Source organism: Polyodon spathula, chromosome 26, assembly GCF_017654505.1.
Source record: "Polyodon spathula isolate WHYD16114869_AA chromosome 26, ASM1765450v1, whole genome shotgun sequence".
Taxonomy (NCBI): Eukaryota; Metazoa; Chordata; class Actinopteri; order Acipenseriformes; family Polyodontidae; genus Polyodon; species Polyodon spathula.
The window spans coordinates 16395078-16413166 of NC_054559.1; the positions used below are offsets into that span (position 1 = coordinate 16395078).

The 18089-nt window shown below is 43.9% G+C and overlaps 2 protein-coding genes across 2 annotated transcripts; one reads left to right on the forward strand and one right to left on the reverse strand.

The window, feature by feature from the left end:
• Nucleotides 1-968: 968 nt before the first annotated feature.
• Nucleotides 969-9768, forward strand: LOC121300510 (proprotein convertase subtilisin/kexin type 4-like). The gene is made up of 15 exons (XM_041229077.1): nt 969-1118; nt 1559-1663; nt 1897-1992; nt 2179-2301; nt 2858-2934; nt 3311-3399; nt 3862-4034; nt 4561-4773; nt 5018-5118; nt 5717-5820; nt 6142-6259; nt 6996-7175; nt 7743-7867; nt 8595-8714; nt 9266-9768. The coding sequence occupies exons 1-15, from the start codon at nt 969-971 to the stop codon at nt 9766-9768; spliced, it is 2277 nt and encodes a 758-aa protein (XP_041085011.1).
• Nucleotides 9769-11168: 1400 nt separating this feature from the next.
• On the reverse strand, nt 11169-17080 carry LOC121300677. The gene is made up of 5 exons (XM_041229335.1): nt 17004-17080; nt 14482-14801; nt 13560-14123; nt 11811-12024; nt 11169-11393 (listed from the first exon to the last, which is right to left on the reverse strand). Exons 2-5 carry the CDS (start codon nt 14780-14782, stop codon nt 11189-11191), a joined length of 1284 nt encoding a protein of 427 aa, XP_041085269.1. The 5' UTR covers nt 14783-14801; nt 17004-17080; the 3' UTR covers nt 11169-11188.
• Between the last annotated feature and the right edge of the window lie 1009 nt (nt 17081-18089).

Sequence of the window (18089 nt, forward strand, 5' to 3'; positions counted from 1 at the left end):
AACAAGAAACTGCTTGTAACACCCATTGTAATATTAATGCAGCAAAGCCCACACAAACATATAACTTTAACAGTCCGTCCACAATGTATCACTTTCTACCGCAAAAAGTCTAATTCTGACCTCCCTAATACAAAACCCCACACTTACAGAGTAGACATTTACCCTCTGCTTTCACCTGTACAGTTATAAACTTTATCCAAGGTCACTGTTGGAAAAAATACGTTTGCCTAATTTAATTTGGGATGCAGGTAGGAAATATAATTATGACGGGTGTTAAAAACTCCGAATTTAATAACAATTTATATGTCGTTTGCTTAACGCGGGTAGGACATTATAATAGCTGTTTTAAACTGATTGCCGTTCATAAAATGTAGAATAAATCTATGAACACTAATACAGACTACAAACGGCACACAACAGTAAGACTCGTAAGCTGTTCATTATGAGCAACGTATAGACAACGGAATATCGATATATATATAATATATATATATATATATATATATATATATATATATATATATATATATATATTTCTCAACATATCTGCAGTGTTTCTGAAACAGTAAACAGTAATATGTTGATCCGTAGCACTGAACTAGTTTGATTTTATGGTTATTTTCAGACATGTTCCTAAATTATAAAGTACCAAAAGTATCTCGAAAGGGGCGTGGTGTAACTAGGGGGCACAGAGCGTTGCTAAGACGCGGTTGTTTTCCTTTGCGAATTTAGTGGCTTTGACCACGTGCAGTGGAACGCTTTCAAAAGGCAACAGCTTGCAATGAAGTTCATGTTTTGCAAACCACTCGCAGTGTTAATTCTACACACGAAACAAAACTGACGTTTGTCGTGGTCGTTCAGAGTAAAAAATAACATGAAAAACTATACATAATGCCGTGTTGCTTAGTGATACGGTTCTACGAGGGAATGAACACGGTACTGTTTCCTACAAGTTCTGCATAATGAACATGATTAGATTGCTATTTTTTGTTCATATAAGTAAAGTATATCTTGAAAAAAAAATCTACTACACGAATAGCTGGGCTGCCCACATTGTCGGCTCGCCCGAGGAGGCTTACAAGATTGCAGAGAGACACGGATTTATCAGCCTGGGCAAGGTAAAAACGCTCTCTTAAAAACGATGCGGTTTGACAGGTTGGATAACCACAATTACTCCGGAGGTATTTGAGTGTATGTTGCTCGGCAATGGTTTAATGCGTGGCTTGCAAGAGGGAAATGGACCTTATATTACAGAATACCTGTCAGGCATACCATTTACATAGCAAAGTAATACACAGCATGTGTTGCATAACACACACCAACAGGCATATAGAGGATTCAAAGAGCTGTATATTATAAAACAATGTCAAGAACCTCACCTGTCCTTCACTTCCATTGGCTGCGCACATCTCAAACATGCAGTTTTGAAAGAAACAAAAAAGGGTCAATAAGAAGTAAGAAAAACCATAATGAGCCCTCATTTAAGAATTGCTGGAAATATATGGGGATACGCCATTCTTGACCACCACAGTGACATTAAACCCCACTTGTGTTGCAGATTTTTCCAGATGATAATTACTACCACCTGAAGCACAGGGCAGTAGCTCAGACGTCTCTCAGGGAGCACAGCAGCCACAATGTGCGATTGAAAAAGCACCCAAGGGTAAATCTGAGACACACTAGTGACTGTAAAACACAGGCGTGGTCTTAAACCACGTTAGTCACGTCCACTTGATCAGCATCCAGAATACAATAGAATCTTTCACATCCTCATTTGCATTATCCTAGATGGAATAGTTCACAAGGTGGTATACGCTGTGTTCCAAATACCTGATACCAGACTCATGTTCGACTCTGTCCAGGATCTATATAAGCTGAAGCCATATCTCTCCACAGGTTCGCTGGTTTGAGCAGCAGACTGTAAAAGTCCGGAAGAGAAGAGATTCTATCAACCAGAAGACCGACCCCATGTTCAATCAGCAGTGGTACCTGGTGTGTTACTAGCTTCACACTTTATCCAGTCCAGAGGCTGGACCTAAAGAACTGAGAAAAAACCATGTCAGGTCTTCTGAGCATTCCGGCTGGTGTTAGTAAAGTCTGGAGACGATTCCTGGAGACGATTCCTGGGGACGGTTCCTGTGAATGCTGATAATGAGTGGTGTCCCTCTTTTTTCACAGAGCAAAGGCTTTAATCTGAATGTGCTGTCTGCCTGGGAGCGAGGCTATTCAGGGAGGGGGGTTGTGGTCACAATACTGGACGATGGTATTGAGAAGAATCACCCTGACCTCGCTGCTAATTATGTGAGTGTCCAGCCAACTGTTTCAATTACTGCCTATTTATTATTATTATTATTATTAATAATAATAATAATAATAATAATAATAATAATAATAATAATAATATGTCTGTTTTGACAGATTTAATAAAGTCCTTCATTCATGAATCTTTTCTAATAAAAAAAGAATGAATATCAAAGTTTCCTGAATTAATCAAATGGGAAGGGCTATAGTCTCTAAACTTTAATTCATGGGTAATGTCTAATGATAAATTAAATAAACTTTACTTCAGTGTTATAGTCAGTGTGTGAGCCTCTTCATTACTAGTGCTTACAGATCCAATCCTTTTTCTACTCTTGCACTGCACAGTAGTGTGAGTTTAACTAGGCGTTTATCTTGATTGTTTGAAGGGCTCTGCCTATTGCAGTTAGCTTTTTCTGTTATGTATAACTGCATCATTACATCACTGCTGCATTGCTGCTGCAGATCATTTAATAAGGTGTATGACACAGAGAACCTAGAGAATCAGCTCTTAGTAAATTGTGTGAGACTAATGAGAAACACTGCTCTTTATCTCCAGGACCCTGATGCTAGCTATGACATCAATGACAATGATCCGGACCCCCAGCCTCGTTACACAGACAACGATGAGAACCGGTAAGGTGGGGTTCCATGGGCCTGTCCCGTGACTGCATCCCCCGGCCAGGACAGTGACTTGGGAGGGACAGGAAGACGCACCGGTCTGATGTTAGTGGTTTGATTGAGTAATCAGCGCTTATTAGTGACCATTTGATTGGATATTTACATGTGGTTCAGGGAAAGGGGCTCGTCCTGTAAATATCGCACCGTTTCTATCCAATAAGTTGCTTTGAAAATGAGCCATTCTTTTTGAAGCCATCGCAGCTAGTTGATGTCATCAGCATCTTTTCATGTGGGTAAGTGAAGCCTGTGCAACGTGATTCCTCTCATATAAAAAAGAAACCCTCAGCGGGTTTATTAATAAGAATCTGGAGCTGCAATCTGTGCTTCACAGGCACGGGACACGCTGCGCTGGGGAGGTCGCTGCTGTCGCCAACAACGGCGTGTGTGGAGTCGGGGTGGCGTTCCGCGCTGGCATTGGAGGTACAGGACAGACAGCCTTACACGTCGCAGGGTTCCTTTTTGAAGAAGCTAGGAATTAAAGACAGGAGTCACCCCAGGGATGGAAATAAGACCCCTATTGCATAGCAGTTTGATCCATTCCTGGTTTTACTATGAGTTTAATAAAACATACCTGAGCTTGTTACCCATACACTGTGGCTAATCAAGCTCGCAATATAACCTGAAGTGGGTGAACATACAAGATCCTGCCTGGGTTTGTTGTTGATTTAACAGCCAATTTATAATGGCATGAAAATGTTTCTTGAGCATCCCTCTCCCTAGATGATATCAGTTATATCAGCTACAACCATAGAGATTCAGATTCCTCCCTTCACTGCAGCCTCTTGGTCCTACACAGTAGCAGCCGTGACTGGTTATTTGCACTGGATTCCTACAGCATGCAAACCCCAGCTTGCTCACCGGTGATGTCTGTCCCCTCGGCAGGTGTGCGCATGCTAGACGGCCATGTGACTGACATTGTGGAGGCTCGCTCCCTCAGCTTGAACCCTCAGCACATCCACATCTACAGCGCCTCCTGGGGGCCAGAGGACAACGGCAAGACCGTGGACGGGCCAGGCAGGCTGGCTAGAGAGGCTTTCCTCCGGGGCATCACTTACGTGCGTACCCCATCCTCCAGCACTCCTGTCTAGTTTGAAAGTGTGGCAGCCAGGACCCTAAACCCTTCCTTGCCGAGCTAAACAGATCCTGCTCTGCAACCAGTTCTATTAAAGGGATATTCTATTAAAGAGATTATTATATATGACAGGCTGGTTTCACAGACTCAGGATTGCATTAATCTTGGACATGTTACCTTAAGTCTGTGAAACTAGTCGTATATACCTGCACGTTTTTCTAATATTTAATTTCCTACCTGTTTATGGTCCTTTAATGTGTGCTTAGATATTTATTAGCCATGCCTGCTAACTATTCCAGCAACATTTCATTCTTAAAAGCAGCGAGGTGGGGAAGCATATCATGGTTGCACACAGGCTTCGGTGCACAATGCTTCCCCTATGAGCTTTGGTGCAGGCGTACCAAGAGGAGTCTTTTCAGTGTTTGCTAGAGTAGTTAGTAGGCATGGCAGTGTGAGATGATTAAGATGGCAGGATTTGGACCCGGCGTGGCTGCTGTTGTTTCTTACAGGGGCGGGGCGGCCTGGGCTCCATCTTCCTTTGGGCCTCAGGGAACGGGGGGTTCCGCTACGACAACTGCAACTGCGACGGCTACACCAACAGCATGTACACGCTGTCTGTGGGCAGTGCCACTCAAAGGGGAACCGTGCCCTGGTACAGCGAAGCCTGCTCCTCCACCCTCACCACCACCTACAGCAGTGGCAGCCAGCACGACCGCAAGATCGTAAGAGACACGAGAGGCAGGGTGGCTTTTAGAGGGCGTTCAGTGCCCTTTGTTTTGAAAGGGGGAGAACACTTTTCTAACTAGTGAATGTGATTCAAGGTCTTGAATGCAGTGGGTGCATTAAGTAACTGATGAATGAACCCATTGTTATTTTTTCCATAAAAGGTATTGACTCTCTCAACACAGCAGATCAGTGGCTGGGTCTGGGTAGATTGCCCCATTGATCCTGCGTCTTGTTTCATAGATCACCACGGACATTCGGCAGCGCTGCACAGATCAGCACACAGGGACCTCTGCGTCTGCCCCGCTGGCTGCTGGGATTGTTGCTCTGGCACTGGAGGCAAAGTAATGATTCTTCTTGGAGAAACGCAGCTGCTAGATATTATACACTCTGGGATCCACAATCCTACCTTTGTTAAAGTCATGTAGCTAACAGCATAATTACATACATCTTAGCCATGTTGCACATCCATTAGTACATACGTCTCAAATGTGCAGTTTTGAAAGAAACACACGTTACAGCACACAGGTATTTTCATTTTAGAACAGGAAGTTAAATGAAACTTCTTTGTCTTATTCTTGGGTTATCTGTTTGTACTTGTACTCCCTGAGCCATTTCAGCTCAGCAATGCGGGTCAAAATATGTTACTGGCTGAAACGCATATCAGTTAGTAGGAGAAGCAGCTGATTGGTTATTGACAGGAAAGAAGCCAGTGAAGGGGTGGGGACAAATTCACTCTCCGGGTGAAATGACCCAAGAAATACAGAAAGAGTTTTAACCTAGTGTAGTAACACATTGCAGGACTGAGGGGTGCTGGCATCAAAATAAATTACAGACATTCACCTTCAATCGTGTGTGATGGGTTAGGGCAGTTTTCTGGCAACGCTGTTGTGCATCCAATCAGAGTGCAGCCTGCGTGACAGATCTTTGTTTCCTCTCCAGCCCCACTCTGACCTGGAGGGACATGCAGCACCTGGTGATCCGAGCCTCCCGGCCAGCAGAGCTGCAGGCCAGTGACTGGGTCACCAACGGAGTGGGGCGCCCTGGTGAGTAAAGGGGCAGGAGGGGCTGGGGCTCTTAACACAGCACTGATACCAGAAGAATTACCACTGCAACCCCTCTGAGGTCAAACCTTGTTTACAATCATGTTTATTCCCATTGGAACACCGTAGATCACTTCCTGCACTGTAGGGCAGTTTTGCTCTAGCGTGGCCTATTTAGCACAAGAGATTTAGACTAATGCTGTATTTGAAGAACTAGGTCTTAAATAGACTGAGACGATAGCTTTACTGTAAGTCTCTCGTTCCAGAGCAGAGGGGCTGGCTGGAGGGCAGTAGCCCACAATTCCCTTTCTTTCTCTGTTTTAGTTAGCCACCATTACGGGTACGGTCTGTTGGATGCTGGGAAGCTGGTGGACCTGGCCAGGAATTGGGAGGCGGTTCGACCTCAGAGGAAGTGCTTCATCGAGGTGGTCAGAACCCCCCTGTGAGAACATGCATTACCCGTGTCTGACAGGCGCAGCTGAGTAGGGGCTGGATGTCTGCTCTGAATGTAAAAACTGTACATCACCAGGAAAAAAGTACAAATACCTTGTAGAGTGTTAGCAGGGTTTCAACTGGTGGCCACCAGGTCCACATGAGGAGCAGTAAAGAGAAACTAAGCGCTAGACACCAAGGGCTTCATGTGGACATTTTGTATCTTAATTTATTGTGAGAACTTGACCATCATCACACTGTCATCTAAGTAAAACTAATGTGATTCAGAAGGTGTTTTATTTCACTTGAAATCACAACACACTGTCATCTAACCTATTGCATTCCCCTGTGAGTGGGGTAATGAGTGAGCATGCCTGTTTCCAGTGTCCCCAGTATTGTCCCCATGCTGAGTGAGTGTGTCTGTCCCCAGTACTGTCCCCATGCTGAGTGAGTGTGTCTGTCCCCAGTACTGTCCCCATGCTGAGTGAGTGTGTCTGTCCCCAGTGCTGTCCCCATGCTGAGTGAGTGTCTGTCCCCAGTACTGTCCCCATGGTGAGTGAGTGTCTGTCCCCAGTACTGTCCCCATGCTGAGTGTGTCTGTCCCCAGTACTGTCCCCATGCTGAGTGAGTGTCTGTCCCCAGTACTGTCCCCATGGTGAGTGAGTGTCTGTCCCCAGTACTGTCCCCATGCTGAGTGTGTCTGTCCCCAGTACTGTCCCCCTGCTGAGTGAGTGTTTGTCCCGCAGGACGATCCCGGGGAGGCTGGTGATTAGCAGGAACGTGTCGGCGTGCGCAGGGACTCCAGACTGGATCCGCTCCCTGGAACACACGCAGGCACGCCTCTCCCTGACCTACAGCCGGCGGGGAGACCTGTCCATCACACTGACCAGCCCACGAGGGACGCGCTCCACTCTCGTCGAGATCAGGTAGCGGGAAGGGGGGGGGGGGGGGGCACACACATCGAAGATCTATTCATCAGTGGATATAATGAGTCCCAGCATCTGTTTCCCTGCGACTGCATCAGCAAACAGAGGTCTTCATAATGTTGTGGTGTGTATGCAGGATTTCTCAGTTACCCACATTACCCAGCATGCAGTGGGGTTCTGGTGGAAATAAACAGTCAAAATGACTACTGTGTGGCTCCAATGACCTACAGTGCAATAAGGAACCAGACTCAAAAAATGCTGCATTTGGATCTCAATAATATTACTCTATAAAGCTATGGAGGGTGGTGCTCAGAAAATAGTGTTAATTCAAACCCAGGGAGGATCTTGTATTTCCAGATGACAAAAAGGGGAAGGTTTAAAAGTGGTGAACCACACACTTTATACTTCAGTAGTCCATTTGGCTATTACAACAGGAAAAAAAAGGCACTCTCTACTAGATTTTGATTTCCGAACTCTCCATAGCTTGTTGAAGCCGGGACCCTGCCACGCGCCAGGCACTGTAGGCGACTGTGAAAACGTGTATTGACTGTGCGTTTCTCCTCTCAGGCCGTTTGACATGTCGACTCTGGGCTATAGTGACTGGTCTTTCATGACGACACACTCCTGGGACGAGGACCCCAGGGGCCTGTGGACCCTGGAGCTGCTGAACAAGGGGGATTACAGGAACACAGGTAGGGGGCTGGAGCACAGCTTCAAACACAAACACATGGAAACAAATAGCTGTCTGCAACAAATCCTGATTGCTTACAAATAGGTGTGTGGCAAATTCTATTGTGATTTCTAAAATCTTTGTATTAATTATAATAGGTTATACTTACCGTCATCATTGTTTTCTGAAGCAGATTCAATTGGAGACAATTGAATACATTATAGAATGGCACTGAGAAGAGATCAAACCGTTTCAGAATGCATTAGGAGTTTTTTCGTTCCCAGTTGGGATGTCAGTGCAGAGGGATTGTTATTCGGGGGGGCTGATACTCGTACTCTAAGTGTTTATCAGCAGGTGTCCAATAAATCAATTCATCTTGTGTTGATTGCAAAACAAACACAAGCTGTCCTTCCCTCACGCTTACAACTGAGTACCAATCAATAAAAATTGACTACTGCAAAAGCTGATTGGAAGATTATTTTCCTCTGATCTGGGGCACTGACATTTTTTAGTAGCGCACTGTGTACAAAGACCGTAAACTGACTTTTCATTGCCAAGTTAATTGCCATTGATTGACACTTCATTGCAAACTGAGGGAAGGACAGCTTTTGTTTGTTTTGAAATCAACACATTAAGGAATGGGTTTATTGGATACCTGCCGATAAACACGTCTTAAAGGCAACAGCGACTGCGGGTAACGAGTATTCTGTACACCCCTGATTCTAATCCCCACCCCCCCCACCCCCCAGGCATCCTGACACGCTTCCTGCTGGAGCTGTACGGGACGGACGAGAATGTGATGGCCCGCCGTGTGGAGAGCAGCGTGGTGCACGATTGCAAGGTCTGGAGTCTGCAGGGGGGCTGCAGAGGTGAGCCACAGCAACAGTGCTGGGGGTCCTGCACAAGAGCAGGATGAGCCACCCTTGTACTGCAGTGTATAGCGGTATGAAAATCAGCAGCAGTATATAACCATGCTGCCAAAAGACTGAAGTGTCAAAAAGTCACGAAGAACAAGGACTCAGTAACCCAGCTCTGGCCAAAAGTTTTGCATCACCTAAAACTTTAGGATGAGACATCACTTAAAAAAAAAAACAAAAAAAACAATATGAACATAGTTGAGATCTTTTATTTAACATCATGTAGTCAAAGAAATTACAAACTGATATAACAAAAGTCTAATGAAAACCATTATAATAGCACAGTATTAAATGTTAGATTTTGAACAGGTTTGATTCGACTTTATGAAGCAAAATGTGTTAATTATATAACGTGATGCAGATATAAGATATGTGCCAAAATAAATGATATAATATTGTTTATATATATATATATATCGTTGATATATTATATAAATTATATAATATATATATATATATATATACATTTTTGGCCACTTTTCTCTTTCTCTTCTGTTTCCTAGAATGCCAGCACCCCTTGTATGTCTTCAACCACCTCTGCCTGGTCTCCTGCCCTCCCCACCACTACGAGTGGACCCAGATCCTCAACAGCACCCCGATCCGGTTGTGTCGTGCCTGTCACCCCACCTGCTACACTTGTCGGGGTAGCGGAGCCCACAACTGCACGGGCTGCCCGTCCTTCTCCGCCTTCGACTCCGAGAAGGGCGGCTGCCTCCCGCCTGTGTACCCAAAATACCTGGACATGCAGGAAGAGGCTGTGTCCACAGGGGGGCTGCAGCGCATGGCAGCCGTGGCAGGGATCATCGTGGGCATTCCCCTGGCGACCTTCTGCCTGATGTGGGCAGCTTCCTGGCTGCTGGCCCGCCTCCCCGCTCCCTCCAGCGCCCTGCCAGCCAGCGAGGTGGGCGGAGGCACGGAGATGGTGCGGCTGCACATCCCCAGCGAGGACGAGGCAGGGGGCAGTGAGAGCGAGGCGCTCAACCTGGGGGTCCAGAGGGACATTTGAGGGGCTCCTGCAGGAGATCATCATGCAGGAGCCAGGGCCACTGCTCACAGAAACATTTACTCTCAAACTCATACAGGAGCAGATATAAAAAACTTCTAGTCTTTATATGTGGATTTATGGAAGATGCAAATGCATGAAAGCACCTTATGAAGATACAATTTTTCCCTCATATAAAGCAACAGAAAAAAATTGAAACATTTTCATTGGAAAATATTGTGACCAAAAACAATGATTTTTTTTTCTGTCCTTTATCACTGAATGTAAGAACCCAAAATGTGATGAGATAAAAAAAAGGCTATTCCCTAAAGAGGGAGCAGGGAAACATTACTTTTACTAAGGCTATATACACATTAACCGAAATCTATTCTTGCAGCAATTTTTAAAGTGTATTTATATATTGAAACACTTTAACTGGGTAAATGATTCCTGAAAAGAAAGGAGGACAGGACCTAGCAAAACTACAGCATGACAACAAAGGCACTGCAAGCAAAACACAGTTAGTTTAGCAGCCTCCCAGGGGCATGCAATGGGCTTAATGTGTACAGTGTTTTAAATTTGGACTGCGCTGTACTATATTCAATTGCTTTTAATTTGGTCTCTTAATAAAGTGTTTATGTTGTATGCTGCTTTGTGCATAATCTGATTGCTCCTTATAACTCCAGTCGACCCCCACTGTGGTCTTCAATAGGACTGACACACTGGCACTACAATGGCTCTGTACTAAGGTGCAAGGATAGCTCCTGGAAAGCTGCTGTGTATGAGCCATTGCTATAATTGCACCACCGTGCTATGTTTAGACAAACCAGTTATGGCTTGATTGAGATCCGAAATATATATTTTTTTCTCAAACAACAAAACATCTGACAATATACTCTATACACATTTACACATGTATCTGCATTTACTGAGGTCTCAAGTAACAATCCTGTTTGAAATAAAAAACTGAAAGAAGCATTTGTATAAAACAACATTTTAAAACATACATAGTGAACGATTGAGGCAGCACATTACATATTAGAACTGCATCTCAGCCCATGTGTCAAACCATCATAATTAAGCAATGTGACGAGAATTTATGACTTTTGCCACTATTTTGTTATTCATCGGAGACCAAAAAAACAAAAGCGTTGGATCCATATAGTATAAAAAATAACCAATAGAGCTCAAGTGAACGACTTGAGGTGATAACAGAATCTTGGGGTTCTGGTGAATTCATTATGAACCTCCAGCAGTGCTCTCCTGGTTTATGATGTCACCAGAACCCTTTGATGCATTTCTAGCCTTATAGTTCACTTCAGCCCGTCTATTTTCTATATGTAAATAACTAACAACTGTGAGAGAATTGACTTCCAATATCCTCAGTACATTTTGTTTGGTACTTTAGCAGTCTGGAGACGTGGATCAAGGGCACACTCTAGTGTCAGCCGCCGAGTATTGCAAGGCCAGGTGTGGGTGTGGTATATGAGAAGGCTTCTCCCTGGGGGACAGGGAACAGGTGATTGAGCCCCAGCTCAAAGAGACAGAACAGGTTGAAGGCAGCCATCGCCAAGAGGGGGAAGAAGGTGAGCCCTGAGCTGAAGCCCCGCAGGGAGCTGCAGAGATGGAGAGAGAGCCAGTACAGCAACCTGGGGAGAGAGCAGAGACCCTGCTGCTTTACAATACAGAGGCTTCGCACACACCTGCCAGTTCAGTGACGTTACACACCTCCTTAACATCTGGCTGGGCAAAAGTGTTTTTATCAATTTACATGTGGATCTAGCTGTGTAGTTTAATTTGTATAATTTGTGAAATAGCTTTAATTGTCATTGTATTACACATGATAAAGTGACCTTTCACTAGTAACAGTGTCATGTGGATCCTTTGAAATCAGGAAGTATTGGAAAGGAGCTGGCAATTAGGATTGTAATACAAAAAAATGATTTAAATTCAGTGCTGGCGCACAGCACTCAGAATCCTTCAGGATGATTGTAACCATCATGAAAAGGAAAAGGGGTAACGAAAGAAAAGGACTGCTGAAACGCTTCACCCGTCGCAGAACTCACCTCCCAACTCCGAACACGCCTGCCAGGGTGGGCACGGCCCTCAACTGCTCCTGCTTCAGGAAAGTCGCCATAATAACCAGGTTGAGGGCATAGAGGAGGAGCTGCTCCACGGAGGCGGAGACAAATAGCTGCTCGAGGGCGAGGCCTCGTGGACACGCCCCCAGGGGGTGGAGAGCAGGGGAGCAGAGTCTAGACACAGCGGCTGTCAGCACACCTGTCAGGGGAGCAGACAGACTGGGAGTGGGTGTATCCTGCAATAAACCTGCCAATCACAGCCCAGCTGCAGCAGGGATAAACCTTGAAACAGGCACAAGCCAAACTTGACTTATTATATGCCCAAAACACAGTCTGTGAAAAACCCTTATGTTCACCATGTAGACAGAGCATTGTAGAATGAGCCCTGATAGATTCAATGACAAAAAGAAGACTTCTAGTCAAAATGTTGGTTATGGACTCTATTAAGTTTCTTTAGTATTTCTAAATTCAGCACTACTGCATGTGTAATAGTTAGGGTTAGGGGTCCCTAAGAATGAGTATGGGAATTTACCAGGGAAAAGGGATCTTCAAGGGATCTTCTGGAAACACAAGCCTTTCCATTCCCTCTAACAGAGGCTCTGATCTGCAGTTCAATATGTAAACTCTTCAGGCAGCCGTAAAATGTATAAGCTGCCTCTGGGGGCCTCAAACTTTTCTTTTACTTTTTTGTCTCGAGAGGAATTATCTAATTGCTTTGAACCTGGTTGTTTTGGCCTTGCCCCTTTGATTCCATCCCCTCAGCATTCACTTAGAACACAGGAGGCAGGAAATTACACAGGTACGCATTGCAGGAATTTATAAAAAGTAATGGAAAGCATCTTTGGGTGGCTTTTCCCAATAAACTTTTAAACACGTTCAACACTAAGGTTTATATTTCAGGACATTAAACGTAAAAAAAAATGTTTACAGGTTTATTTCACTCATGCAAAAAAATTCATTTACAACTATAAAACTTTGTTTGGATTACTGGATGTCTAATTGTTTTACCCTACTCTACTTTCCCAGTCTCTCAGCCACGCTGCTGCTCAGTGCCCCAGACGAGTCCCGGCCCCCCCCCCCCCACCACCCCACCTCGTTTTAAATTAAAAGCGTCGCATAGGGAGAGATCTTTCTTATTGCAAAGCGCTTCTGATTGTTTTTGTTGGTCAAGCCAATTTTCAAAAGTTACCAATGACCTCAATTACATTGGATTCCAAAAGCATTCCTGGCTATAAATACCATTGTTATTATTATTATTATTATTATTATTATTATTATTATTATTATTTTGATAATACTGTTATGATAATTCTGCACCTTGAAACCAGTTTGTAAAACTCAACCTCAACTCATTTCCAGTATCAAACTGGGGCTGCAGCTGTTTCCATTTACAATCTACAGTTCAATCTAACAGGATATCACACAAAAGTCTTAGATCACTTGTCTGAATTTTATGATTGCTATTTATAAATTAATTAACCAACTTCCAGCATTTCCCCAACAGTATAATATATCCACAGCCTTCCTATTCTGCCTATTTGTTTTCTGTACTCTGAGATTTAAACCTGCTTCCCTCATTAGGTAACTCCCCCCATCAGAGTAGAGAGATGGAGTTCTGCCAGCCTGCATTCCTAACTGGGGCTGACTGAGAGTCCCAATTGAAATGGACTGGATCTCAATCTGCTGCTAATGGATTCTTATTTCAATCGCAGATGCAAAGGTATCTTAACTTACCCAGGATGATGGGGGCTGCTGAAGCCATGCAGCAGCGAAAGGTGAACGTGATTCGGCTGGTCAGGTCTGGGCAGAGCGGCGGGTCAAAGGGCAGGTAGAAGTAGAGTCCGTAGAGCATGGCGGGGAGGAGCAGCAGCGAAGCACAGACTGAGGAGACCGCTCTGAGCCGGGCACTCCGGCAACACCCACAGCGCCCCCTGTCTGAGGCTTGCAGAGTCACAAGGTAGGGCTGATCTTCAGGCTGCCCCTGGGAACCATGGGAAACAAGCTCTATGGTCTCGGCGTGAGGGGACGGCCTCAGGAATGGCTGTTCCTCATCCCTTGTAGCTTCCTGATTGGTCAGTTCAAACTGATTCAGATTCAGCGCCTGTGGGCGATTTTCTTCTGTCCCATTCGGAATTCCCCCCTGGGACTGAGGGACAGTCCCGTCTCTATAGCCATCTGTCCTGACAGTATCCAGGAAGGATGTTTCGCTCGTTACTGTGACGACCACTAGCCCCTCCTTTTCCTCTTGCGCCACAGATGTTTCAGAGCACTCCCTTTTATTTGATATTGAATGTCTCCCTTGGTACAAGCCAAATAAAAAATTAAAAATGTTTTACTGTGTTGAAAGGGGGACAGTTTATTGGTTACAGTCAGTGTAGAAATCAGTAAAAATAAAACACAGAACAAAAGGCGAGTGTTTCAGAGGGACAGGTTATTTGGTTACACTCTGGTGTACCAGCTGCTGAAAAATGATCAACAAACTGATTCTAAATAAGGAGAGGAAAACATGAGAACTGGGATATTTCAGACACTCACCAGGGAGCTCTATAAGTTGTTGCTTAACAGTTTAAGAATTTTAATTGGTCTTTTTTATTTATTTATTTTAGAAAAACAATAATGTGCTTTCAATGTTTTTGAGAAGAATAAGAACACTCACTTCCCAGCGTGCACGCTGTTTCGGGCCCTTCCTCTCTCACCCCCCCTGATGGTGGCTCCAGGGAGGTGCGGGTCCCCAGTGAGGAGAGGGACAGGTAGTTGAGCTCCTCCACAGAGGACTCGGGGCTGTCAGAGACGGGCGCCAGTGAGATCTGGGTGTCCAGGTCCAGAAAGGGCGAAAAGGACAGGCGGGCAGGGTCAATGTCTTGCAGCTGGTTGATGATGTCACTGATGGACTCCTTGACGATGTCAAACTCCTTCAGCTCCTGATGGCTGGCGGGCATGTGGGCTGCTGATGTCATGGTTTCGGGGGTAGTTGGGCTGGAGGGAACAAACAAAAAGCATTCCAAAAGTACACACTGCTCAGATGCAAAAAGGACCAGGTCCGTATTTATTCAGATGCAAAAAGGACCAGGTCCGTATTTATTCACACAATAGAATGTATTAATGGTTGCATGAAAAACAAGGAAAAGAAATGCAATACTGATGTCTGAACTACAGAACACACGTTCTACTGTACAGAAGAGGGGTTAGCTGCCTTTCTTTAATAGGGGATTCTGATAAGGGATTTTTTTAATTTTTTTATTTTTACTGTTAAATGGTACAAATAATCCTCTTGTTTTCCAGCTAATTCTACATAATATTGGAATGTATGTTTAAATTCTGAAAGAATATTCCAACATAAAAAAAAAAACATGTTGGTCCCAGCACTATGTCCAGTAGGGTATGACCTTTATACCCAATATTATGACATTATTGGTCAAACAAATACAAGGGACAGGTTCAACAAGCAAATCATTTCAGCTCTCTAATTGCAGTGATTATTGTGTAGTTGTGTTATGAAAGCCTATCAGATTAATGTATTGGACTGCTTCCCTGGGGTTCTATTTCTGCAGACTGAAGTGCTGTGCAGCTGGTAAGTCCTGCAGTCTCACAGCACATTGTTCCACTGGGGGCAGTCCTGAATGTTAAACACACCGATGGAATTTCACGCCTCTGCAGACATGTGGGTTATATAACCTCGTCCCAACATACAGGGGAACAGAAGGGAGGGGGAGTCGCGGAGACCTCTCGAACCTGACCACTTCCAGCTCCTCTATCTTCACTGCAAACTTCTCTTCTGAAGAGAATTTGGCCAGTATAACCGGCAGTCTTCTTTAAAACACTTGGTATCATTTGCTGGATATTTCTTACAAATAACCAATTCTAGGCTTGATAATATTACAGTTACCAACTATCTGCCTTTAACAGCAGCATAGAGTTCTTCTCTCTCTCTCTCTCTATCTGCCTCACACATCAAAAACAAGACATATTGAAAGGGACCTTGCAGTAAAATACAGTAATTGGACAATTATTGTCAAAAAGACCTTGTTACAAATTAACCAAATGTGTTAATTATTAAATCGTGAAATATACATGGAGCACTGTACTTTATGGTTTAAAGTTAATAAGTAAGAATTATAAACCATGAGCAAAATGATCCTCATGGTCCAAACCTCAGTTGTTGATAATGAAGCACCTGCCGGCCGAGCACCTACAGTAAACTCACCCTCTATCAGAATTTAACACTTCTACTGTCCAGTCCATCATGACTGAAACTGCCCTGCAACAGGGAGATGTAGCTTGTATATATTCCACCCCACAAGGGAGGAATGCCATTTGAATAACAAATTCATCAAGCATGAAGTTTAACACAAAAGTGGGCGTTACAGATGGCAGGTGTTTTTCTTTTCAGCCCCCGGTGTGTGGAGGAGGGCTCTCTCACACATCTGGGAATTGAGTTTGGCTTCGGCCCCAGTCTCGGCGGGACTGAATGTTATTATCCGAGCTGACTGCAAGACGGCGAGTAGAAACCTGAGCCAGACGATGTATCCAAGTGCGTCGGTAATACAGAACCTGGGGTGCAATTAAACGAACTCAGAGAAGTATTCTTTATAAACCCAAACATGGGTCCCAAGTAAAGCCCTAAGGGTAAATCACCCCTATCTCTGTGGTTCTGCTATAGAACGCACAGGATCCGTTTAAACCACACCGTACCCCTTTTGAATACACTATTCCTTTTCTATAGCATGTTCAGTACTACACGCCTAAACATTTTAACGCGTAGCTGTAGTTACACAGCAGTATGCATGCTAAATACTACTTTGAGGTAAAAAGCAGAACAATGAAAACACAGAGTGCAGAAAATGCGTTTGGCTATTCTCGCTACAGCGCACAAGTCTATTGCATTAAGACATGTTTAACTTTGGTAAGAAAAAACTGTTAAACCATAATTTTCACAAATTAAATATGATTCTAACGGTATCCGTTGTCAAAGAATACTGCGATGTTACAGGCTTTCTTTTAGTCCAGTTATCTGAACAATGTTCTACTGATACAAGTTAAACACGATCCACTTAAAACTGAAATAAATATGCATTACGCTAGCATTTTTCATATATATATATATATCTATATATATATATATAGATATATATTTGATATGATATTCTATAATATACTTACTCACTCATCTCTACTTACCTGGTCTGGTAATTCACAAAACATACGTGTATCACCAGATTCGGTTATATATGTGTGTGTGATGTCCAACTTTTCTCCATGCCTTTGTCTATGAATGACTCCAGAAATTTGATTCAAGTTTCATGTCATAAATACTACTCTATCGCCGCCTACCTTTTTTTGTTTTCAATGCGGTACACAACTCATAGACCAATCAGCTCTCCGGCTCTTGAGAGAATACCACCGCGTTTGGACTGGCTGTTGCTTTCACTCATTGTAGTTCATCAGAGCGTTCAGATTTCTGGTCGCCCGTGTCGCAGAAATGAAGGTACCTGACATTCCAGACAGCAGATGACAATAATAATAATAATAATAATGCTGCTAATAAGAATCCCCACTAGTTTAATACAAGTTATATTAAAGTACTTATACTTTCCGGGGTGTATAGTGCTTTATACACTTAACAGATCACAGCTGCATCAGAAATGGCAACTATGGATTTGTATCGAATATACTGCATGGTGGTTCTGATACAGACACAAACTCTGGTACCAATATGATATGGTACTGCAGTGGATTTCCACCACAGGTCATCGAGCCACAGCACTGGTAAGTGATGTCTAAACATTAGGATATGGATTCTCAGTCAGTGTGGCTGCCCTTAGATGTAATGTGTGCATGATTACATCTTGTAGCATGAAAAAAGAAAATGAGAACTACCAGGGTGTGTGTACCAGATACTCCAACATCAAGTTACATGTTCAGTTTTGCACTGGAGCAAATAACTAACCTAACCTTCCTAGAAACTTGCCACTCAGCTGGGCAAGTCATCACTATCTGTGCGGTTCTCCAACAACCCAGCTCCTTCCTCCACAAAAATTAGTTTTAAAGCCACCCGGACCCTTTGATGGCTGTCTAGCTGATCTGAGGCTTGCACGCATAATGGCTGGCTTTGCTTTAGAGCTGCATGTGGCATTAGCATGAGGGGGATAGGGTTACTCCAGGACTTTGGGAAATGTTGGTATGGTATTCTAAGTATGTGCATATAACGCAGAAGGGATTAAAAAAAAAAAAAGTTTAAAAAAGTTTACAAATATCAGGGAATTG

Excerpts from the sequence above, each read along its gene's own strand:
- LOC121300510 (XM_041229077.1), top strand. The coding sequence starts at position 969 with ATGATTAGATTGCTATTTTTTGTTCATATAAGTAAAGTATATCTTGAA. Across the intron at positions 3,400-3,861 it reads GTTCCGCGCTGGCATTGGAG|GTGTGCGCATGCTAGACGGC; the intron begins GTACAGGACAGA and ends TCCCCTCGGCAG. Across the intron at positions 4,035-4,560 it reads TCCTCCGGGGCATCACTTAC|GGGCGGGGCGGCCTGGGCTC; the intron begins GTGCGTACCCCA and ends TGTTTCTTACAG.
- LOC121300677 (XM_041229335.1), bottom strand. The coding sequence starts at position 14,782 with ATGACATCAGCAGCCCACATGCCCGCCAGCCATCAGGAGCTGAAGGAG. Across the intron at positions 14,124-14,481 it reads AACAGCGTGCACGCTGGGAA|GGAGACATTCAATATCAAAT; the intron begins GTGAGTGTTCTT and ends GCTTGTACCAAG. Across the intron at positions 12,025-13,559 it reads AGCAGCCCCCATCATCCTGG|GTGTGCTGACAGCCGCTGTG; the intron begins GTAAGTTAAGAT and ends CTCCCCTGACAG.